At 41.4% G+C, this 25,124-nt stretch overlaps 1 protein-coding gene across 1 annotated transcript in view; it reads left to right on the forward strand.

The window, feature by feature from the left end:
- The window catches only part of slit3 (slit homolog 3), a 220,386-nt gene extending 196,512 nt beyond the window's left edge, over positions 1–23,874 (forward strand). Inside the window, exons 29-38 of the mRNA XM_084549682.1 lie at positions 3,414–3,553; positions 5,777–5,870; positions 6,479–6,616; positions 7,124–7,364; positions 8,993–9,123; positions 18,072–18,226; positions 18,737–18,897; positions 19,470–19,627; positions 19,736–19,941; positions 20,069–23,874. Of these exons, the coding sequence (XP_084405808.1) occupies positions 3,414–3,553; positions 5,777–5,870; positions 6,479–6,616; positions 7,124–7,364; positions 8,993–9,123; positions 18,072–18,226; positions 18,737–18,897; positions 19,470–19,627; positions 19,736–19,941; positions 20,069–20,322 (1,678 nt within the window). The 3' untranslated portion in view covers positions 20,323–23,874. The remainder of the gene's footprint in view (positions 1–3,413; positions 3,554–5,776; positions 5,871–6,478; positions 6,617–7,123; positions 7,365–8,992; positions 9,124–18,071; positions 18,227–18,736; positions 18,898–19,469; positions 19,628–19,735; positions 19,942–20,068) is intronic.
- Positions 23,875–25,124: the final 1,250 nt, after the last annotated feature.

Below are 25,124 nucleotides of genomic sequence, written 5' to 3' on the forward strand. Positions count from 1 at the left end.
TGGAGACATTTTAAAAACACACCCTGTATTCTCATCTAAAGGGAAAATTAACTTTACTCAGACCCCAGAAATATAGACAGTGTGATTAGAGTGGACAGTTTTGCTTCACTGGACTATGCATTACCCAAGATAACAGCTTACTTTGACCTTATGATGTGTTTTCCTGCCTGTGTGTGTTGTCGGGTGGGGATTAGACAGGAAGAGAGGGGACTTTTCAAAAGAGGAAACCCCACTCTGGTTGCTCATTAAATCCTTGTGCTCTTTCACTCATCTCCTCAGCTGCTTGAAGGGATGTTTTAAACATTGTGTATGTCAGTGTGTCCCTGCTAGGTTTGCACAACTGCACAACACAACACTGCACAAATATTGAAAAAACTTATTGGGTTTATCTGCATTTGACTTGAGATTTTTAAATTTTTGTGATGCACCTTCAAACTGAATAAGTAATATGTATATTGTTATTTCAGCTTTTACTTGTTTTTCATTATATGAACAAATAATCTACTCATCTCTGAACGACATCTATGCTCACCCAAAGAAATATGCCATGTGCAAGCTCTTATCAACGAATGTTCCCGTTTTACATTCATGCAGTTTCACACATTTACACCTGGGAGCTGCCCAACACAATCACAGTGCTTGACTCCTGGCTGCAGAGCAGCTTCTGTAGAGACATTCGGGGTCAAGGGCCTCTCAGTGGCAGTTGTTGAGGGAGTAGACAGTAGAGCATCTATCTTTCGCTTTCCCATTCATGCACATTCAGGGTTTCAAACCTCTTGCTTACTCCTGCATTCTGCATAATATGGAATCTTGAAATATAGTAAAACCTTTAACTGTTTAAAAGTAAAATTGCATACATTTCTGACCTTGAACTAATTTATTAAACACTGTTTTACCCCATTTCTAGCTTCCCCTTACTTATCCCATTTGGACTAAGAAACTACAGCAAGTGGGTCAAGAGTTATATTTGTGCAAAGATGTGCAAAGGAACTAAATATTACTAAACCACAGACCAAAAGCAATTGAAATTGTCAACAGTTGCTAGGAAATGGGATAAATAATTTCTAATGTGGTGCATTTTTAATAAGCCCTTTAGCCTTTAAATTGAACCAAACCACATCAAATACATGATATATGACACATTTTGCACTCTTTAAACGTCTTTGTAGAGCCCAGGAGAAAGCCTTGCTAGTTGGCTGACCATACTAGTACATACTGTATATCTGTTTGTGCAAGGGCATTCTTCATCGTGCCTGCCCATGCAATCAGTGTCACTCCAAAAAGCCCCCTTTTGTTTGAGGCCCGTGACAAACAGCGACAGTAATTGAAACAATTGTCATAAATATCTGTCTACCAGATTTGTCTCCCCCTCGACCCCCTTAACAAGGCCTTTGCCCTTTTGAGGGCTTTGATATGCGTCTGGCCTTTAACGTCCTGCGTGGTAATGCTATTAGGGGTCTCTTTACCCTTTACAGATCTTCTCTTAATGGTAATACCAATGCAGGTAGATACTTTTGCCCTCTGAGAGAGACACAGAAAGCGGGAGGGAATGACAGAAAGAGAGGGGGACCTGGCCCCTTTGACATTTTAACATGTTACATAATCAGTTTGGGATATTCAATAAGTCCAATTAGCCTTGGCTCTTAGCAGGAACCCATTTGTCAAAGTATATAATTTAAATGTCAAGAGTGCAGTTTGATTGGTGAAACAGTGCTCTCTGACCCTGCCATTGCCTGCAGTGCTTTTCTCTTTTGTCTTTCTTTTCTTGTGTTTCTCGTGGGAACACGTCTTCTTTTCCTTTCGCCTTTCCTTTACCGGCAGATGTTACAAGAATGACTGCTTGTTATCTACAAACAATATTTTGATTCAGTATCTGATTGGATGACTGATTGATGAGCATTTAGCAGTAACCGCGATTGTTATTACAATTTAAATTAAAGGAAAGGGTCTCTCGTGGTACCAGACTTCTGACTATCAATGCACCAACATATGTTGTTTTTAACTGTTTGTAGTCTAGTGTTGTCCAAAACTTGACTCCAGTTAGCAACAAGAACTTTATAAGGTCCTTGTATCTCAGGTATTGAAGTTGTTTTGGAGTTGACCCGCTTCCTAGCGGTCAAAAAATGATTATTGCAGCTTTAAGAGAAGATTTTTCTACTCTGGCAGACAGGCAGACAGGGCAGGGGCACTATCACTGACTGTGATATATGTTGTGGGAAGAGAGAATGAGGAAGATAAGTGCCAGCGTGAGAAACGCCTGTGAGGCACCAACGTTAGATGTGATAGTGAAATGAAATAAATGAAAAAAACAAAACTACAAACGGCAGAGTAAGTTTTCCAGGTGCAAATAAGGCTAAGTGTGTCTGTGTGGGCTCATAATTGTAAACCACTTGTGCTGAAGCAACTTTCACCCTGCTCAGTGTGCTAGGGTGACCTTGCTGTTAAATTATTTTCATCCAAGAAAAGTATCTCGACTCGACGATGTGTAGGAGTATAACACAACAAGAGAGAGGCATGAGAGAGGGCAAATTGCTGTACACAGCTGTGGTCACATTTATCAAACTTTGTATGTTTTTGTGTGTGAGTGTGTGTGTGGTGGACTGATCTTCCCCTAAAGGTAGCATTTCTGTTTGTGATCTATTACAAGGAGTAAACCTTACTGAGATATAAAGGGTGGAAAGAAGGAAGAGATCAAGGGCTGATGAGAAACGGGGAGGGCCAAATGAATCGGGGTGGTGGGAGAGGGAATAGAGGGAAAGAAGAGGAGGAGGAGGAGGAGGCGAGGAGGCTTTGATAATTCCTTTGAGTGGTCCAGGTGGACAGTGTCCAACTATAGTGGCATCAAACTAAGTTTGAATCAGGATTTCTATTTCATGTTGAGGTGGGTGTTTTGTTTTGAAACTTTTTTCGTCAGCCTTATGATAGGGGGAAGCTGGAGGAATTGAGACCTTTGATATTTATTAATGAAATGTCCCCAAAAGGAAAGACAAAGATTACATCAATGAAAGGATGGCATTTAAAAGATAGACCTGATTTTCTCCAAATTTTAGAGCAGAAGAACATCAGGAAGGGTTAGTGTGACGCAGGTAGAGTTTAAACTTTGAACAGCCATGTTAAAAGTTAATTTCAACTATAAAATGAGGCATGAAATGGCTTCCACTAAATTTAGATATGCTGTGGCTCCAATGATGTGTAAGATCCAGAAGTGGATGGAAGAAAACCTACTAGAATACAGATGAAATAGTTTTTGTTTAAAGCCCTCTCTTATAGGAGAATTTAAGGGGAACTGAAGTCGAGTAGCGGATTGATCTGGCTGATTGATTTTATATCAAGTTGTGCAGAAGGAGCGTATGCTCAGATCTGGTCCAGTTATCGTGTAATAATGCGCATTTTGTGTGTGTTTGTGTGTGTAGCTGTGTGTGTCCGCCAGGTTTCGAAGGCCAGCGTTGTGAGATAAACCCAGATGACTGTGAAGACAACGACTGTGAGAACAACTCCACCTGCATTGATGGAGTCAATAACTACACCTGCATTTGTCCACCCAACTACGCAGGTAGACACACACCAGCGGACATTATCTATTTCTCTACTGTTTCTATTCCTGAAGTCAATCCAGTCGTCGGGCCCCGCGATAGACTGGCGACCTTTCCAGGGTGTAGCCAGGCTCTCGCCCGATGACAACTGGGGTAGGCTCCAGCCCTCCCGCAGCCATTCACAGGACAAGCGGTTACAGAAAATGAACGAATGAATGAATCCAGACGTTTACCCTTGGAGGCTGAGGGAGGGGGTGGGGTGTCACAGAGTCCTTCCATTGCTACTACTACACACACACACACACACACACAAACTAATGTAAGTTAGTAATGGACATCCTCTCTGCAGTGACCTGAAACAGTTCCTGTAGGAGGTTTAAATAGCAGTGGCACAAGAGAGGGAGGGAGAGAAAGGGAGAGTCCAGAAAAGTGAAGCCAAACTGCTGACTGGGAAGTTAAGTTTTTCTGTCTGTGACAGTGCCCTCTAAGACACAAACACCCACACCCAGGCGCATTGGGTCCCCTTTCACTCTCACTCAACACACACACACACACACACACACACACACACACACACACACACAAGCACTCGCACCCCGTCATTATCGTTGTTGGCATTGAGAATCCTCACACACTGCCAGCCACCTTACCACATACAGCTGTTGCCCACACACACAAAGGCACACAGCTGTTTCCTTTGGCTCTGAACCTGCGCCCAGCTCAGTGAACCGCGGTATAATCATCAGGTGTCACATTAAGAGGACGGCCCTACGCTAGTTACTCTGCTTTCTCCAAACTCAGCAACCAGGACTGTCGTGTCATATTTTCGCCCAAGAGCGAAAAAATCCTGATTTAATGTCCCAAGAGCTTCCTAAGAGTTGATTTAAGGTTTCTACACTGGGCTCAACAAATTAAATGTCAAACTGGATTTTCAATTACTAGAAACGTCTCTTGTGTGCAACTTCAATGTTTTGGTCTCACAATGGCAATAAAGGAAAAGGCCAGGAGGTCACAAGGAGACTGATCATCAGTACATTTTCTGACAATCTAACCTTTTTTTTCTTTTGTTCAGAAATGTTGCTCTGGATCTAAAATAGATTTCGTTTCTCAGCAGTGGTGTGAATTACTAAGCTACACAGCTTTGTATTTTGTGTCTTTATTTATCTGCTAAAATTGACCTCTTCCCCTACACTGCAAATCTCAAATGTGTCGTGGCTAGCACTTCGGCATTATTTAATCAGTCTCTTGCTAGTTTCGTTTGATGGAAAACAAAAATGACTGCAGGTTCATGTGTTGTCAGGTGTTGCTCAAATAGGGGACACTGATCCTGTTTCACAGAGTGACCTCCAGCTAAAATTGTGTTACAACTGAAAAGACACTGAGTAACTCATGTCCAACATGTTTATTTTCTTCAGTAACTCTACCTCATTTGTGTGTGATAATTATTCAGCGGTATCTTCTTCTATTTCACACTGATAAATTAATGTTGGCATCTTTAACTAAGTGTCTGAAGTGTGAATTAGTCTGCTAAGGGAGCTCTAAGATGAGACAATTTAAATTTACTTTCCGCTGCTCACTGTTTTCGACATGCAGGTCAAAAAAATCAGCAGTGGTTGCCGTAGTAGACCCAAACAACATGCTTCCATAAGTGAGAGGGTGTAGGAGACAGACAGGGTGGGAGTAAGGCAACAAGGCAACAGGATTAGATTAAAGCAGGCAGAGAATGATGGAAATGTGCTTGACCTTTCTCAATCCCCTCTTCCTCCTTATGACCAACTTCAGCTACTGATCTTACACACGCTGTTAACCCTCCTCACCCTTTGAGAGTGTAGGGGTGTGTGTGTGTACTTCTTTAGACTGCTACCACTGTTACACAGCCTATTAACCCACCTCTCCGTCAGCTCTGAGAAAAAGCTGATCCGGTTTTTCCGTATATATTTTTGTGAGGACTTCTGGAGGGCTTGAACAAGATATAAACATGCAGAGGTTATCTTTTTCCAAATAAGTTTGCTTTTTTCTTTCCTCTGACTGCCATTTTGAAACTGACAAAGTGTGCAAGGTTAGACCGCCCTCACCACAGCCCTCATTTCCATTCTTTCTTTTTAATAAAATACTCAAAACGCTTATGTTGTGATTCTGCAATTCGCCCATATGCATACACCTGTTGCTTTAGCCTTACATGCAAGCTTATTTAATTTCTAAATAATAATAATAATAATAATGATCTCTTTCTTTGTGACCAGGTGACCTGTGTGAGGAGGTGGTTGACCCTTGTCTCAGTGGTTTTGACCCGTGCCAGCACGACTCAAAGTGCATTCATGTCGGCAGGAGTTACAGGTAAGTGTCAACCTCGTGGAAGGTTGGTACCCAAGAGAGTTAGAGTCACGTGCCTGTAGACGTCACCCACCCTGATACTGCATGAAAACCAACTTACAGTACGCTCCATCGCCTCCCAATGTTTGGGCTTTTGATTTTTAGTCCTTGGACGAAATCATAGTAAAGCTTTTCATAGGTCATTATATACATTCTCTAACACTATGCTATCAGAGAGGTTTTAGATAAGCTACATCCATTTGTGTCTTTGGGCATACAGTAGATGATCTAAGCACATATATTGATGCACAGCAGCCCACAGAAAGGAATGACCGTGTTATATAGCTATAATTTTCCCTTAAATATGTTGTAATTGATCATTTGCTTCATTGTCTACTCAAGTGAAACCCACAATCCAAGAACTCGTTGGTCTGTTGAAATGTGGAACTATTAAGAAAATCTGTTTTATCTATACATTCACAATTGAGCTTATCTGTAAGGAGCTCGGTCAGAAAATTGCTGTTCTTGTTACTATATAAAAGCCTCAATCCGTCACCCCTTTGTGCAGTAAAATATATAAGTAATCATGAGGTACGCACAGTAATCATATCTTTATTCCTATGTCACTCTAGGTGTGAGTGCTTACCGGGCTATGTGGGCCAACACTGTGAGCAGGACTATAATGACTGTCTGGAGAATAAGTGTCAGCACGGAGCGGAGTGTGTGGACGCTGTCAACGGCTATACCTGCGTCTGCAAAGAGGGTTTCAGGTGAGAGTCATGGAAACAAATCAGACGCAAAACACAGCTAAACCCTGCAGAGCCAGACTGGGAGGAGATGCAGATGGCAGCTCATAATCAGACACTTGACTGTGTCGACCCACTGTCTGCATGTGTGCGTTTGTGCGCGCGTGTGCAGCAGATGCAGCTCCATGTGGTTAATTATAGCAGAGACTGTTGGCAAAATAGAAACAAATTCATCACAAGGGGCGGAAAGGAAAAAGAGAGAAATGGAGTCATAGGTATGCAGGAGACAGAAAGAAACCTAGTTTATGGTTTAAAGGGAACCATGAAGAGAATCTGTTTACAATGTCATGCTGATACAATCCGTCAATTCCCTTCAGGAATATTATCTAATATTATCTAACATTACCTAGTATCTTCAAATGTAAAGCAAGGATTACTGAACAACTTTTATCAGGGGTTACAGACACCACCACTCACCTCATTAAAGTTCTACAAATAAATTATCTTGTGTTTAATCTCCTCCTCCCTCAGTGGGCTGTTCTGCGAGAACCCTCCTCCAATGATCTTGCTGCAGACGAGCCCCTGCGACCAATCCGATTGCCAGAATGGCGCCCAGTGCCTGGTGGTTGCTGGGGAGCCCATCTGTCGTTGCATGCCTGGTTTCTATGGCAACAAATGTGACAAAATGATCACTGTTCACTTCCTGGGTCGGGATGCGTACATGGAGCTGCCAGGCGCAAAGCTTCGTCCAACTGCTCATATTTCATTGCAGGTAGGATTGAACTTTGACCTCTGTCCCTCAAGTGAGTTTGTGTAGAAATACAGTGGTCAACAGATATTTAGATGAAAGTTCTTATTGTGAAATGAACTTTAAAATCGATAAATCTCTTTAATATGCTGCTTTGCTTGAGAATAAAAAAACACTACAGTGTTGAAAGTGCAGAAACCATATTCTTCTTGGAAAACATTTTTGCACTGCTTGAAGCAGAGCCGGGAGTCGTTCATATCAAACCTATAGAGTTGCACAACTTAGTGCCGACGAAGCTAAGCAAACATCTGCTACACCCTCTGTTTCCACGGCACACTGTGCACACACACTTGCTCATTCATCCAGGCCATACACTTCGGACACCTGAGAGTCATACCCTAAGAGAGATGTTTTTTTCTCCTTTTTTGGGAATCTGAATATAAGTAGAGGAAAGAGAAACAAGAAAAGGAGAGCGGTCTAATTGATATTTACCACCTGTTTGGATCCACGTGTGTGTATGTGCATGCGCACGAAGTGAGTGTGCTTCTGTGCTCTTGCCAGGAGCTTTCAAAGTCAGAGCCAAGGCTGTTAAAACTCTACCAAGAGGCCCTGACTCAGAGGCAAGAGAGAGAAAATAAAAAAAGGAGCCACAGCACTTCATAAATCATTGTACGCTTTTTCTCTTTCTCTTCGTTTCTCTCGTTTCTTCCAGTCTTCCACCTACTGCTCTTTTCACCCACTTCTGTCACTACATCTCTCCCTCTGTTTCTCTTCTTAGCCTGCCTCTCGTTTTTCCAGCAGCTTGTTAGCAGGTGTTGACTTGGCTATGCTCCATTGACGCCAGAGTGTTAAGTGCTTGGCCCCGTGGCCCCATTTCCACTCGCTAGTTAGTTAGCGCTTAGCAGTGCACGCGAGCAAGTGTGACATGTCAAGTGTGTGTCTGAGAGAACGAGGCGAGAGTCACCTTGTTTAGAAACGTGTGGGGGAATTTAATTATTTCTTTTCTCATTTTCCTTCAAATCTTTAGCAGTTTGGTTAAATGTCTTATCATCTTCAGCTGAGATTTAGATGTATATATCAACATTTGTAATCTCGACCAAAGCTGAACACTGTCTCAGTTCCATTAGGTGCTCTTCCTGTACTCAGAAATATGATCCTAAAATTGTATAGATTTTACCTCTGGTAAAGAGGAACACAGTAGTTACAAAATCATATCACTGTATTTCCAAACTTTTATTTAAAAAATAAATACATTTAAATGCAGAAATGGTCAAATGTGCAATATCTCTACTCAGTAACTATTTAGTGCTGAGAAAAGTTATTAAAGAAGGAGTGTTTGTGGAAGGGTTACCACAGCTCCGATTATTAACACACTACTGTAGTCAGTGCTCTAAAAAATATATTTACAACAAGATTTGATCATGTAATTTTATGACCCCAAACTCTGCTAAAATAAAGCTTGACATCTTAATTTGTGAACAACAAATGCAACTGGTTAAATTGGTATAATTAAACAAAAGGAACATTATTGGAATTACAATAATATGTCACAGGCTGTGGCCTTTCAGAGTTCTTGATAAGATGTCATTTAGTTCTGCTAATTTCCTTGATGAATTATGAACCATTGGTGTCCCACTTTTTTGTCTCTACAGGTAGCTACGGATAAAGACAACGGTATTTTGCTGTACAAGGAGGACCACGACCCCCTGGCGCTGGAGCTTTATCAAGGACACATACGGCTCATTTACGACATTGCCAACTACCCACCAACCACCGTGTACAGGTAGGCCACACACAACAGAGAACAGAGCGCCCTCATTTTCTTGATTTGCCTTGTTCATTCACTCTATTTAAACATGGTTTATGTACTTTGTAAGTAAAAGAGAATCTTCATCAGTCTTAACTCATTTAAGTACAAATAAGCTATATTATGCACTGCATTTATTCAATATAAGGTTACAGAAAGCAAACACATTCATTCACTCACATAGACATACAGTAGGCTTTGAATGGCTTATTTGTACGCACTGAAGAAAGACATAGTACACACACACCAGCAACCGGAGCTTTCAGCGATCCGAGGACTTTGCAGCAGGTGTTGATTTGGCAATGTGCACACACACTGGCAAATTGTTACTCCCACACACACATAGTACCAGATCCACAGCAGAGCTCTTTCCTCTATAAACAAAAGTGAACCTTAGAAAAATTCCTCTTTAGTCCCGACTGGTCAGCCATGTCCCTGAGCTAAGTGCACCAAAAGTTGCTCAAGGTAAAACTTCAAACAGTGGAAATAAAGGCACTCATTCAGTGGTTTAGTCAGTGTAAACTTTAGACATCCTATAATGAACCACATTCACAGTTTCATAGGATTGGATATGCCACGGTAAACTGTGGAAACAGAAATGGTATTCTGGCAAAACAATATGATAATTTTTTCAGCAGTTACATACAGGACAAACCGTCTGGGGGGGTTTATGCAGCACATGGAGGGATACTACAGTCGGTTGCATTACAAATAAACAAGAGTGACAAACGCAGGTACATATGCTAAATACATAGACTGCATGCAGATGATTAAGTCAAAATCTAATCATCGATTCACATGTAAGAAGTGAATCAATGAGTGAAGAATAAGTGTAGAGACACAACTTGTAACCACAATCACTAAACAAACAAGTTCAAATAAGCAATGTTACAGAATGTGTATAATAATGCAATACAATCTATACAATCTAGAAGCAAGTTAGGCAATGTTTTGTTTTACTACAGACCTCAGTTAACAAACTGAACAAATATGGCTGTCATAAAATAGTTCAAAACTAGTAAATTGAGGATTCAGAAACAATACACATACACAGCAAATCAGCATGGACATACTGTGTAATTCAGTCTGTATGGAATTTTAATTTGATCCTCCATTGACTTTCTCAGTTCCCCCCAAAAATGCTTTTTAAAAAAGGCAACTGGACTTGTAGAGTTTTTTGAGAAGACGTTTCACCACTCATCCGAGTAGCTTCTTTAGAACTGAAGAAGCTACTTTGGATATACCATGACCTGGATGACTGACAACCTCCACAGACATATGTCTCAGTTCCCGCCATTATGGAGGAGTGCACAAAATTGACTGAACTGGAGAATCTAAAGAAGTAAAAAGACAGGAATATGTATGACAAAGAGAGAGACATATGGAATGAAGAGAGGAAGAGCGAGAAAGAGAGAGAGAGAGATGATGTCAATCTTTGTCTGCTGCTGATTGACTCCTATCGATTCTGTCTGTGCCTCTCTCTACTATGTCTGTAGCATGAAGAAAGAGGGCAAGAGATGTGAGTGGGATATGTAATCTAAGACTGAATACCATGCTGTCTCAAGGGATATTTAGTTTGTAACGCAAGCAAGCAACAACAGTGCATGCATGGAACACCAATATTTCATTACCACATCATGCGTATAAAACCAAAATCCAGAAGTCTATGATTAAACAATTTCCTTGAAGGATTAATAAAGTATTCTGATTCTGATTCTGATTCTGATGAGCGGCCACCAGGCAAGCAACATGGGTACATTGGAGGGAAGCCTAATTGAGATCTGTATTACTGCATCCCTTCAAGAGACTTTTTTGTTGCCCAGGTCAGGACGAGGACATCGCTCTGCCAGTCCAAATACAGTACAGCTAAAGTTTCCAGAATTTCTTTAAGTGGATCATTTAATTAATTAAAGGTGTTTGAGACAGATGGAAAAATGATTTCCAACATGTAATCTAGTATGGCATGGAACAAAAAACTGAGTAGAAAAAAATAATAATAATTACAGCAGGAAACGTCCATGTTCAGGGGAAATGTTGACTTAATTATGAATAACACCAGCGCCAGGAATGCCACTGCTGTGAGACAGAGGCTACAGATCATACTGACCAGTCTAATTTTTATGGTAACTATACCAAATTATGGAAAATAAATGAATCGTATGGTGTTATGTAAATGTTTTTCGACCATTTTTTAGTGATCTGAACACTCAGAGAAACAGATGTTAGTATAAATGAAGGAATCAATGAGGATGGAGGGATGCTTGGGGAAAAAGTGAAGAAAAAGAGAAACAAAAGAGAGAGAGCAATGTTTTCTCGTTCACCCTACATCTTTGTTCTATCTGTAAATTTTTTAACATCTTGCTTTATGGTTCTCGTCTCTTCTTCTCTGTTCTGTTGTCTCAGTGGATAGAGACGTGATCGTCAAACAAGGTGAAGGTCCAGGTGGTCTTACTGCTTCTAATAAAATGCAGCCGGTTATAATTAATTTGACTTTAGGATTAAGACATCACGTCACATGCGTCAACTTGACACCCTGTAAGAAAAAAATTGCCGCCACAGTTCAAGGGAAAGATTAAGTCTCCATGAGATATTTAAAATATGACACACTTAAACCCTCATAGGCTTGTTGTATTCAGAAAAAAAAGGTTGTGCCATAAGTTATCATTTAGGCTTTGAGATTCTGCTGTACTCAGGCCAGGATGGCCTCAGTTACTGAGAGAACTTTGCTAAACCAGTGTTAGGCCTTGTCTACTCCATGTCCTGATAGAAAGGAGAGATTTTAAAATTAGGTTGAGTGCATCTGCCTCCATGTTTAGAGATTATTTTGTGTATTTTAGCATTGTGTTAATGCGCATGGCCCCTGTATTCTGTCTTCAGTGACCTTTGATAAAGTGCTGCATACAAACAAGTGAATTAGAATAATAATGTGACATACTGAATCATGTAGGTGAAACGCTTTTTTTTTTCTTAGCCTCATCCAAGCTTTAGAGCTATAAAGATGCAGCCCTGGAGCTGGGCGAGACTCTGAGCCAGGGGAGACATCAGCAGGGCAGATGTATGTTATGAGGTCATCTGGGTAGAAACACACTTTATTGGTAATAAAAACAACTTTCTATCCCGGAAAGTGTGTCCAGTTTGTGGTAGAATTTTGAAGTCTTGCCATTTCTGTGGATATGTTCTATTTCTTAACATGAGTAAGACTGGTTTCCAGTATTGGTTTGGTGGATTAATGCGTAGGAGTTAAATATCCAAAATATGTCCTTAAGTAGACTGCAGTGTATGCTCACAATGCATGACGCACTGGGAAAGGCAAAAAGAAAAGAGGGAGGGATCATTAGAGAGGGCGGAAGGATCGAATGAAAGAATGGAAATGATGGGTTGAATCTAATTAGGCACTGGCACAGATGGGGTGGGATGGAGGCAGGGTTGAAAGGGTCGAGGAAGAGAGAGAGAGAAGGGGACAGTTAGGGAGTCACAGAAAAAGATTGATTAACTATTAGGAAAGACACAGAAAGAAAGATGCGTGGACTCGTGCTGGACGGAAGGCATGTATGAAATACCAGACAAAACAATAAATAGACAACTGAGTAGGATACATTGCCCGCCAAACGAAGAAAACAGAAGGAGTAAAACAGATGGATAGAGGCAGTCAAAAAGAAACAAAAAAAAAAACGTGAACACGGTTGAACGGTAGGATGGATGAGAAAAGACTGAGGGATGACAGAGGGATAGAGTGAAAGAGGGGTAGGAGCAGAGGGGAAAAGTAAACCACAGACTGAGTCAGGGAATTATCCTTGTCTGATCTTGTTAACTTGACATGGGCCACGCCTGGGAGGAAGACAGACAGACACAGTGCAAGAAAGACTGGGAGAGGTGGAGGAGCGTAAAGGAGAGACAGATGAAGAGAGAGGAGAAGGATGGAGAAAGTCTACAGAAGTTCAGGAGGAGAAGATTGAAGGAGAGATGTGTAAAGTGTTAAACTGAGAGGCACAAAAATAGACAAGGGAACCTAACAAGGGAACATGGACATAGCCACGAAATATGAAAACTGAAAGATTAAAATTGAAACAGAGAAAGGAAAAGTCACATCTGAGCATAATGTTAAGTTCACTGTAAACACGGTCTCTATTTAGCATTAGCTATTTGGAAGGAGACAATCCTTCCAGGTAGCGCCAATCCAAAGGCTGATTCTAAGGCTGAACACCCTCCCATCACTAACCTGATACTGTCCAGAATGGTGTGACTATTGAACCAACACAATGTGAGCACACCTGCTTTGGCAGATCTCAAACATGGTACTGTCCATACAGTAACTGGGGTCGTACAACTGAGGGCCTGGGACTAGTACCAGTCCGTGGGATGTTTCTGGGTGATTCCTGGGTTGGTTATCTTGTGCAGAAATCAGAAAGGGCATTTTGTTCAAGGTATTTTTGCACACCAAGCTGAATGCTAACAAAAACTCTTTAAGTTTGCACTAAAAAAGAAGAATGTAGTTCAACTATGTAGTTGTGTTGTGTATACACATTGGAATATTTACCATGTGCATGGGAACACACATACATGTAGAAAGAACAGAGTACACAGCCCAGCACATATGACATAAAAGCAGAGAACAAAGATGGAAAAGAGATAATGGAGTGCAAAACAGAGAGAAGGAATCTGAGCAGAGTAGGTTTTAAGATGCAGAGCAGAAAGCAGAGGTAAAGATAATATGAATGGAACACAAGAGATGCTAAGAAGTGGGGGAGGTTTGGATTAATAGATAAAACAAAGAGGGAGGAGAGACGGTGACAGAAGGAGAGACAGGAAAAGGTGTACAAGTCCTTCACTGTGCCCTCATTAGCAGCAGATGAAAGTGGTCATGCATGCATAGTGTTAAATGAACATGTGTGTGTGGGAGAGAGGGATACAGAGTGTGTGTTTGTTGTGTATTAATGTGGTGCCCTTTACTAAATGTCACACTAATCTCCCATCAGGTCAAAGAGAGCACATCCACTGTTATTCATCAGCGAGTGACAGAGGGAGGGAACCTGGGATGGATAGGTACATGAAAGGAGAGAGGGATGATAAAGAAAGGTAGAGGCAGTCAATGCAAAGGATCGGGGATGGATGAGTGGAACGAAAGGAGACAGAGAAAAGACAGAGGTGGGGTGGGGAAGGATGGTGATGGATGTCTGAACAGAAGCAAAGGGAAAGTGATCCGGAGAGTGTTGTTGTACAGAATGTAGGGAGGACAAGGAGATGATTTAAGGAGAGGGCCTGATGCAGCGGGACTGGTGCTCCTCGAGTGGGTTGCCATGTTTGTCATGTGACGTTAGGTACCAGTGACAGCAATAGTGATATTACAGAACACAGTGTGGTATTATTTTCTGTTTATGTGCCAGATGTGCCAGTTTGAGAAGAAATAACAAACTTTAGTATCGCGTGAGTGAAAGACAGGTTAGCAGTTACTCTTACACATTAAAAGGTTTGTCACCATCACAGGGTTGATTTACTGACTGCAAATCGGTTGTTGTTAGTTGATGTGAAGTCGGAGTTGGTTGTGTCTGAAAATGAGGCCCTCAACCTGGTTAAGGGTTTGGATCTCACATGTGCTGTGCCCTCCTGGTGAAGCTGTGGGAGAGGGTGGCCTAACAAAAATGAGGGACAGTATGAAGCCCTATAAAGTGATTCTCTCTCTACATCACCTTGTAGCTGACAGTTGCCTGCTAGGAGGTGTTACTGGTTTTGGTTGCATAGGTTGATAGGTTATCCTCTTGTAGACAGATTTGAAAAGAAAACACCATCAACAGGTTATGGGAACTGCATCGCCCTGTCACTGCTAGCTTCTTCCTGTACACTCCCCAAGTTCAAATAATCCCGAGGAGACACTAGGTACACCTTTAAAAAGTCGTACAAACGTGAGCTGACTTGCCCAACGCATAATTAAGATTTTTGGGTTGTTGCATTGTTTAGATATTGGTTTTATTGTGCACCACCTAAATACAAGTCATTTATCACTGTATAACCACATACACACCAACAAATGAACAGTTTATGTGGCTTGTGCTCCAACCTATGATCAGTGTAACTTGCATGAAGTTCTTTTCAGATGCAAGCCTTCCAAAAGGATTATGTGCCCAGATTTGGGCGACGTTGAAGTGTTTCAATGTCTGACCTGAATGTTTTTCTTCACAACCACAGGGCTGTGGTTAAAACAGGCAGTCCTTGAACATTATAGGTTTAAAGTTATAGACACATTCTAACAGCGAAACATTAAAGGATTGAAACAACTTGTACTCATTTCTGATACTCAGCATCAAAACACTACAGATCCACTTCTGAAAAGTACAAGTTTCATCTGAACTGTCCAGCCTGGTTTAATGAACACTGAAGAAAAGCAGTGAAGGAGCTTGCCCTTCTGCAGCTGCCGTCTCGGCAATGGCTAATTGAGGTTACCATGGCAATATGGAGGTGGGATGGCTGTCTGGTGAACATCATTTTAATCAGATTGGGCTACTAAACACGCACAGGCCTACAGGCACATGTGCACATGCATACACACACACTGACACTCACAAATTAGCAAATGCATTCAAAACTCACTCAAATAGACGAAGATACATATATAGAGTTGAACGACAGGTCATGTATGGATTAAAACCCACACTGGCAAGAACCCACACTCACTTATAACAAACATTGCACATTCATAAATGCACAAGGTTCACTGCAAATACATTCACCAACGCACATACACAAGGTCACACTCAGAGAATGTGGTTTAGAAACACTGTATATAAATGATAGCAGAGCCTAATTAGATTTAACTTAGTGTAAGTGGATAGGTTGCTTCTAATCCAAATATATTTGTTTTCAGTTTTTAAAGTCAACAAACTGTAATTACTTTAGGGTTTGCATTTGAGTATATATATACATAATGGATACAGTCAAAGTTAAAGAGAGACACAAGTGGAAACTGTGACTGCTGCGTATTTGTTTTTATTGAATTCCATAATCTGCACTTTTTTCACTATGTATAAGACCAATACAGCCAACTTTAAGGAACTAAGCACATGTTTAGCATAAATATATATATATATATTACTTATGGAGCCTTTATGAATTCATATATTTTTGATATATAGACACACGCATATCGGGTTCTTGAAAAAAACACAGATTAAGTACATCATTGGCAAACTTCAAACTCATACATTCACCTGCAGGTCTCACAGCTGCTTGGACTCATTAATACGAACCATTAGTCATCTATTGCCGCCTGGTGGAGCTGTGGCCTCACAACACATCCAGTGATCGGCGTGTTTGTGTGTGTGACATGCAAAAATGTGTGTGTATGATGCAGCAAATCAGTTTGAGAACGTTTTTTGGCTGTGAGTGTCTCGTTCGATTTTACTGTCCAGACACTACACAACAAATAGGACAGGGAGATGAAGAGCTTTTAAAATAAAGGCAAAGAAGCTTTAGAAGAGGAATAGGATTAGAAATGTGTGTTGAATGACATTAGGGATGGAAAGGTAATCAGAGCAGAGCTAAAGGAGAAATCGGAAGGAACTAGGGAGGAGAAAAAGATAAGAAAATGTAATTTAAGAAGGGAGGGAAAGAATAGAAGGATAGAAGATATATGGGGAAAAAAGAAAAGAAAGCCGTGATGCAAAGTCAAGATAGGAAAGCAGGGTGGTGAGGTAGATAACCAATCTTTCAGGCTAGCAGACCATCATTTTGCATAGATGCAGCAGGCCTGGTTAAGACCATTATTAAATTACATGGCTCCTAATGGAAACCATGTATGAGTCTGTGTTGGGTCTACTGTAAAGTTCCTGTTTTCTGCTCTGTTCTCTGGTGTTCTTCTTTTGAATGTTCAGCATTTTCTACAGAAATCACTCTGGCCCACGGCCAGAACTAACAACCCTGCTCCACTGGCTGTTAATGTAACATCACTGTAATCTGAACACTTTATAAACAGCTGTCAATCAAAGCTGACTTGAGGCTACTTTGCTTGTTAGCCAATGAGCTGCTGAAGACAAAGGGAAGCACTGTCTTGATGTTTAGCTGTGGGATTCTGGAGCGGACCACCAGCGGAAAGAGTGGCTTCACTTGTTCTTTTCTGTTTTTGATGTTCGGCAAGAACTTGGGTGAACGGAGGCACAGTCAACTTTACCACCCCACCAACTACCTCTCTTTCCCTCTCTGTCTCTCACTCGTGCTCTCTCTCCTTCTTTCGGCTTTGCCAAACCACTGTCTCTATAGCTGTCTGTCTCCCCTCCAGCAAAAACCACTTAGTGGGGAATCTCAGACACACACGCTCACACACCAACACACACTCTTCCCAGGGTCAGGCATGGTGCAAAAGGTCATGATCCTATTTCACTGCAGTGGAAACATTTATTCCTCCAAAACATATCACAGCTTAAGTAAGAAAGGCCTCTTTCTTTACCACAGTGGTCTAAGCTGGTTGAGTCCAGTTATTAAATTGTATAAATTTAGTTTCACCCCAAGGCTGGAGATTATCAGAACAAACAAGCCCATGTGTTGTTAGGGGACCCATTCTGGGTCTCAACCCCCCACGCTACGAAACCATGGGCTAGACCAAGGGCTCAATTTAGTCAATTCCAAAAGAACATGGTGTATCGAGGATGCAATCAGCCTGTTATATGTCTCAGAACAGCATTTCGACACAGATTTCCCTAATTTCCTTTTCATTTTGTTTGGTCGATTTGCAAACACAACAAAACTAAGAAAAAAAAATGTTTGACTTGAAAATGTTTGGAGTCTGTTTTCTGTCTGGCATTTCCAATTTGCTCTATCATTTTTTTCCCCTCCGTAATTCTCCCGTCTGGTATAGAATTCAGCAGTAATTTATCATAATCGGAACCATACTGACAATCTCTCCCGCTTCTCTTCTGTTTGTGTGTTTGTTGCAGCGTGGAGTCGGTGAATGACGGACTTTTCCACACAGTCGAGCTGTTGATTCAGAACCGCTCGCTGAGCCTGGTGGTGGATAACGGCGCCCCCAAGAGCCTGGGCAAGCTAGCTCGCCAGCCCTCCGTTGATCACAACACCCAACTTTACATAGGAGGTACGCGCACGCATTTGTGTTCACTCTTTTATGAAGACACATGCACCGAATACAGATGGTACTCCCTTTTCTGCCATCGTTGCGGTTGTGATCACATATTTGCCATGCATGAGTACATACAAATAGGAGTGCCCACCCCACACAAATACGCATGCATGTTAACACTAAATCCCAGCAAGGGTTGTGGTGAGGAAGTGGAAAACTGTTTTTATTCAAAAAAGGGACACGCCTTTTTGAAAAGTCTGCCTTTTTATTCAAGAAGGGAGAGACACAGTGTCAGCAGTGATGTCGTATTCTCGCTAAAACATTGTATTTTACTCTAAGAACCAACCAAGAATGAAACCAGAGAGTAAAGGCCATTCAGCAAGCAGGCCCAGATCTCGTTTCAGATTACTGTCTTTATTATCCTTGGCGCTTATTTGCTTCTTTTTCTTTATCCCACTTCTCCTCCTTTTTCAACTAATTTCTCTTTCTTCTCTTGCATCATTTTCCTTCGACTTCACTTCAAAGGCGTACCCCCCCAGGTCGTGGCCTCAGGTCTTCGACCGGGCCCTGAACGTTCCCCTCAGGCTTTCAATGGCTGCATTCACAATGTCCGGATCAACGGGGAGCCTCAAGACCTGAGTTACAGATCCACAGGAGGAGGACGGCTACAGGGTGTCGCAGGAAAGGTAATTACGATTCTGGCACAAGTGGAGGCTTTTGTATAGTAGTCAATACAGTAATATTTATCCAAACTGCACCACAGTAGGAGTTCATTATGTTGGTGTAAAGCACCCTCGAGAGTTCTGTTGAACACTTTGACGTGCAGTTGTGTTATTACTCATAATCCCTCTAGCCATAAGCCTGTCTTTTGAATTAAACTACCTACATATCAGCAAAGAAAGTTATGTTTGGCAAGAGGAAGATTAAGCACAAGTGTCTAGTAAAGAAGTTTTGGTACAAAATTTTGTGACAGCAATTCTCCTGTTTTGGATTCGGTATCCAGTCCAACTGAGCATTCATTTTCATAACATGAGCCACTGTGGAAAAGCTTTATTTCTTAATAACAAGGCTTTCAGGGGACACCGCAATAAAGCTATGCTAGCATCAGCCATGCAGATATTATGTTTCCTTTGTGGCACCCATATTTAAACGGGGCTCTCAGTATTAATGAAGGCGGTAGCGTTAATGCATCAACAAAATGTCTGTCAGGTTAAACCCTCTCTAACAGGCTTTTCTTCCTGTCACGTTCTGTCACCAGGCTGATGGCATTCTTGCAGGGTGTCACTCCTGCAGTGTGTGCGCACAGGGTGCGTGCCGAGAGGGAGGGGAAATAGGGGTAACTTGCGATTGTCCTCCAGGACACAGCGGTCCCCTGTGTGACCAGACAACAGTTACTAACCCCTGTCAGAAGAGCAGGTAAGCCAAGAGAGCAGAGACTGGACGGACACGGTTATGCAGCTGTGCTATAATTGCACATCATAATTGTTTTCCCTTTCCCTGTCCTCCCTCATCTTGTTGCTGCAGATGTGTTCATGGCCAGTGTGTGCCGAAGGGTGAATCTTACAGCTGCCAGTGTAGTGAAGGCTATCAGGGTCAGTACTGTGACCGACGACAGGAGCCTCCAGCCTGCAGGGGGCAGCGCTGTGGACGTGGAGAGTGTCGCTTGTCAGAGGGAGGGGAGCCGGTCTGCCACTGTCAGCCAGGGTACACAGGACCTACCTGTGACACAGGTAAAACTGAAAAAGATTATAAAGAGAAGAGACACAGCAAAATTGTGGTCTTCTAGGTGTTTGACATGTGAGAGTGAAATTTTCAAACATTCACAAATTTGTGTCTGTGCGTCCCACCAACACGCAGAGCTCACGTGTCAGGGTGAAATGGTGAGGGAGCAGTTGAAGCGCCACCAAGCTCTGAGAACATGCACATCCACCGGCAAGATCCCCCGCATGGATTGCCCCAGGTCCTGCCAGGCTTCAGCGCCCCCCGGTATCTGCTGCGGTGTCACCAAAAGCAAACGGAGAAAGGTGGTCTTCCGCTGCACTGACGGCGCCTCGTACTCAGAGGAGATAGAAACCCCTCTGGAATGCGGCTGCTCCAAATGCCCATTGTAACAGCACAGCAGTTTGTTTGTTTCTATCGCAACACTCACCGCTGCCATTTTGTGAATTCAACACGTCAACGAGGCTCTGAGATTCTTCCGCGTCGTTGAGCACCAGCATTACGTGATTTTTTTTTAAATCCCACATTTGACCGCTGCCAATTTGCTGCCAAGGGAAGCCACAAACAAAAATGGGACATGTGTGCGTGTTTTTTGACAGAGAGAAAATATATTGTAAGATATAAGTGAGAAAAAACATAGAACTTATTTTTATTATGGATTTGTTTTTCTAAAAGATGATAAAAGGACTGATGAGTTGTTTTTTAATATGTTGATTATATAATGTGTTGCATAGTATAAAGAAGTTATTTTGTACCTTGTAAGAAGAAAAAGTACACAGCAAAATAGATTAACATTCCTTAAAAGTATATGAATTTATATGTATGTGTAAATCTATATAAATATTTACCCTAACCCAACGAATTCTATATCTTCTAAGTGTATTTGCATGATGTTAATGTGAGTGCCACTGTGTGGGAGGCTTTGGACACTGATAGAGAAGAGCTGAGGAAGAAGAGCTGCGTTGATCCCACAATGAGGAAAAGGTAGCACTCCTGTGTTGCCCTCTCTCCTTTGAAGGCTAAATGGAAACTGTATGTGCCCAGCTAACCTGCTTCACTATATAACGGACATCATCCTCACATGTGAGTTCACATAAAAGACTCTTTCCACGGAGATGATTTTAACAGTTTGTTCTAATATTGTGTTGTTCTTTTGTTTGCTGTTGCACGCCAGACTTGGAGCCACAAGTGGTTTGACATGAAAATCTGAACAACATCTGCCTCTCATTAGGAGTTCATTATAAATCAGGCATTCCCATTCAGAGCAACACCAGTGAAAAATCACACTGTAAATCCAGCATTATGCTGACTCTCGTGTCCCCGGTGAGTCATTAGAGCTCACAACACAAGCCCATGTGGAAACAGGAATACATTTTCTTTTTTTCAAACCACCCAGTCACATAACAAGGAAGTTGTTTCATTTGAAGAGTAACTTGCTGGGTGCAGTTACAGCATGGTGAGATGTCAAACTTCTGAAGAGAGAAAAAAAAAAAAAAACTGAAAATACAACATTTTCAGGTTGCTCTTTAAATGGCTGCTCAACAAGATGACTTGGGCAAGGAACACTGTCAATATACCAAAGTCCATTGTGTTTGCCTTAATGAATAAGTATATCAGAAACCAACAACTGGATTTGCTGATTTCTACAGGATCAAGCTCCTGGATGTGCTTGTTTTGTAATCCCAAATTGTTGCTGCAATATTTTTAACAGCTGCTTGGTTATTCTGGATCCACTCCTTGACAACCCAGGCACAATTCCCCTGTTGGCCTTCTTTAACCCCCAAAGATGATAATGATGAAATAAATACCCCACTCTTCTGTCCTCTGTTCAGACTGTGTTTGAAATCCCTGTGAAATACTGTATAAGTGCTTTCTGAGTGGTATCATAAGACATCCATATATAATGCAGGTGTGATATACACGCTGGAACATGATGTGCTTTAAGTTGCAGGAGACATGTACTTTCTTGATCATTTGTTAATGATTTAAGTTTGAACATTGCCAGTGTGCAGTGGAGGTAAAAATGTGCCTTGCAGATGTTGACCAAAAGGCCGAGTGCTCCGTTCTGATCACAGCAATCCTCCACAACTCAGCGGCCTGCTGTGTCAGGACAAGCTTCTGTGACATGATTTCAACCAAGGAACCACAACACAGCTAAAGAAAACTTCAACACCAGTGCGATTCTTAACGTTCCCTAGCTGACTAACACAATTAAAAATATAGCAAAAACTTAATGTAACTACTACTGTACTGTTTATACATTGTTGCTATGTTTACAGCAGATGCAAAGTATTGCCACATTTCTGCAGCTAATTTACAGCTCTGCTGTGGTGGGTTTGCGACAAAGCAGTGTTATCCTCATCTGTTAATTTCACAGTTCCATCAGTTCCTTCTGCTTGATTCTTCTCCAAGTTTATATTCTATCTAGGTTTTCTTTCCTTTGGCTGCTTTTCTACCAATGTTCCTCATATCATTCCCATGACGCCTCTTCCATTCCTTCCATGTTTTCTAATTCTTTGCCTCCATTTTCAAACAGTTCAGACCTTTACCTGGTCCCCCTTCCCTTTGCCTTTTTCATACGCTCTCATCATGATCCTTATGGTTTAATTCTTCATTGTGAACTAAATAAAAAACCTCAGTTATTACTTATTGAATATAAAAAAAATAACTGTCATTCACATCCATTGTATAGGTCCTAGGTTAAATAAACATGATTATGTGAGTGATAATAATTGATACTTATGTTGAATGTTAAAATTAAACTACCATTGAAACTATTATAATCTTCTATGACTGAGTTCTTGAGATGGAGATGAATGTTTGACTGCAAATCTTAATTTCTGAAACAAATCAAAATATTCTGCAACAGACTGTGGGCCATTTCATACAAAACATTTTGATACAGAATGCAAAGCATTTTCTAACTAAACTGCAATTATATTGTCACTTTTCATTCTTGGAAATATTTGAACTGGGTTGGGATTATTTCAAATCTCCTCCAAACACAGTCCTCTGGTTTTAGTGTTTTGTTTGTTTTGATTGTTAACTGGGCGAGAAAGCAAGTGGATTAAGTTGAAAACATAACAATCTTATTAAACGAAAATCCCACTTTAATATGTCTATGTTTTTAAATCACATTCAGTAAATATTCCCACTTCGACAGCACATCTTTTATAAAGAAACAAATATTGAACTATGCCATAAAGCAGTGACTGTGATGTTAAAATAAAATATTAATTGCTCCTTGTCATGAGTCCAGTTTTGCTTTGTTGTTGTCCTTGTTTTTGAGTTTCATCAAATTACTGAAACAGCACCCTCCTCATTTATATTGACTGGCATGTATGGTCAAAAATGGTATTGCATCCACTTCGAAGTCATCGACACTATACTACCAAAAGCCCATCTCATTAAGCATGACACAACCGGAAGTAAACTTCTTTCCCAAGGTTGAAAAAAATAAATAAACATGCAACAACATGTAACGTGCAAGAACAGGAGTTGCAATGTGGATGATTTCAAGAAAGAAAAGAGGACTGTCTTCAGCATTAAGTGAGTGTTTGTCTCTTAATAGCTTTTTCCATGACGTATGCATTACTGTCTGTGGATTTAACAGGTTTCTGCTCAGCTGCTGGTGTTACTGTATGTGATATTGGAGCTATTTTCTGTTTTGTTGCCTATTCTCTGCATCTACACAGAGTCTTGGCCTAAATTACTCTAAATTATTTGCAGTCTCATTCAGTTTTGTGTGCTTATTCAGTCACCTGTTGTCTGTGGGTGATTTGAGGACGAGCATGTGTATGTAGTTCCGCTGCTGGCATTTTGGAATATTTGCTTTGTTTTTTAATCTGTGTTGTGAAATTATGAGTTTTAAGAAGTGAATTAAACACTAGTGTATTCATGGAGAAGAGTGTAAGTCATGTATCTGATGCATGCATTGATATGTATTGATGTTAACACATCAGTCTTTACATACAACTAAAGGGCCACTGGTGTTCAAGGTAGCTGTGCAAACAGACTTACATGTGGAGAGCTTAGTTGTGGAGAGCTGACTTGAACAGGCCTCAGCTGAAACCTCTCCTAACTGGGAGAGAAAGAGATCTAGGGCATAGAAGGCTACTATTATCTTTTCCTTGACTTATTAGGCTTGGGCTTTGTATGAAAAATGTAGAATCTAAATTTTTTTTCAAGCACAACATTATAACCACTAACAGATGAAGAATATAACATTGACCATCCTGTGACAATACAATGTTCTGCTGGGAAAGTCTTGGACCTGGCATTCATCCCCCCCTCCCCCCCAAACCCCAACCCCAAAGGCCCCCACTAACAACATTCTGTTACCAGACACCACAGGACACCCTCAGAAGGCCCATGTCCATTCTCTGATGAGTCACAACTGTTTTGGAGGCACAAGGGAGACCTACACTATATTAGGAAGGTGGTCATAATGTTATGCCTGATGTATATTGTTACGTGACAGTCAGGGTCAGGGGGCAGAATTGTCTGTGTATGTGTATTTTCCCTCCTGTTCCTCTCTTCCCTCCTCCTTCTGACTGCTCTCAAGTAAAATCAGCCTAATTAACCTACACCTGTGGAGCACAGCTGGCCAATCATGTAAGGTTCCAGTATAAAAGGACCATTTCTGCAGTGGTCACTCTCTACTCTCTGCACGCTGCTGGTTGTGTGTTCCTGTGTTACACTTTGTTGTTTAAAACTGTAGGGTTGTGGAGTGAGTATGATTGATTTGATGATTTGATGATGATTTGATTAAGCTCTGTTTGTAGATAAGAGAGTCAGGGTTTTGTTTGCGCTTTGTTTCAAGTCCAGCCTCAGTTTAGGACCAGTTTCGTTGTATGTTTTATTTTGGTTTATTTGGCGCAACCACACCATCCCACACTCCTCCACAATTGTATACCTGTATTAGTAGTTTTGCTTAGTCAATAAAACTTTTTTCTTTTTTTCCCCACACGAACTGGCTCCATTTATTTTGATTGTCATGTTTATGTCTCATTGCCCTTCAACCATCTAAGGAGTCGTAACACAAGTGGGGGCTCATCCGGGATCTCTGTGCCTGGCATCACCTTGCCCCCAGCTAGGTCATTACTGAGGATAAAATCAACACCTTTGATGGACAAGGCTGGGGGTACAGCAACCTGGAAACACCCACTGACCAGGGGAGTTTGAACATGGACAT

This window comes from Chelon labrosus, assembly GCF_963514085.1.
Source record: "Chelon labrosus genome assembly, chromosome: 8".
NCBI lineage: Eukaryota > Metazoa > Chordata > Actinopteri > Mugiliformes > Mugilidae > Chelon > Chelon labrosus.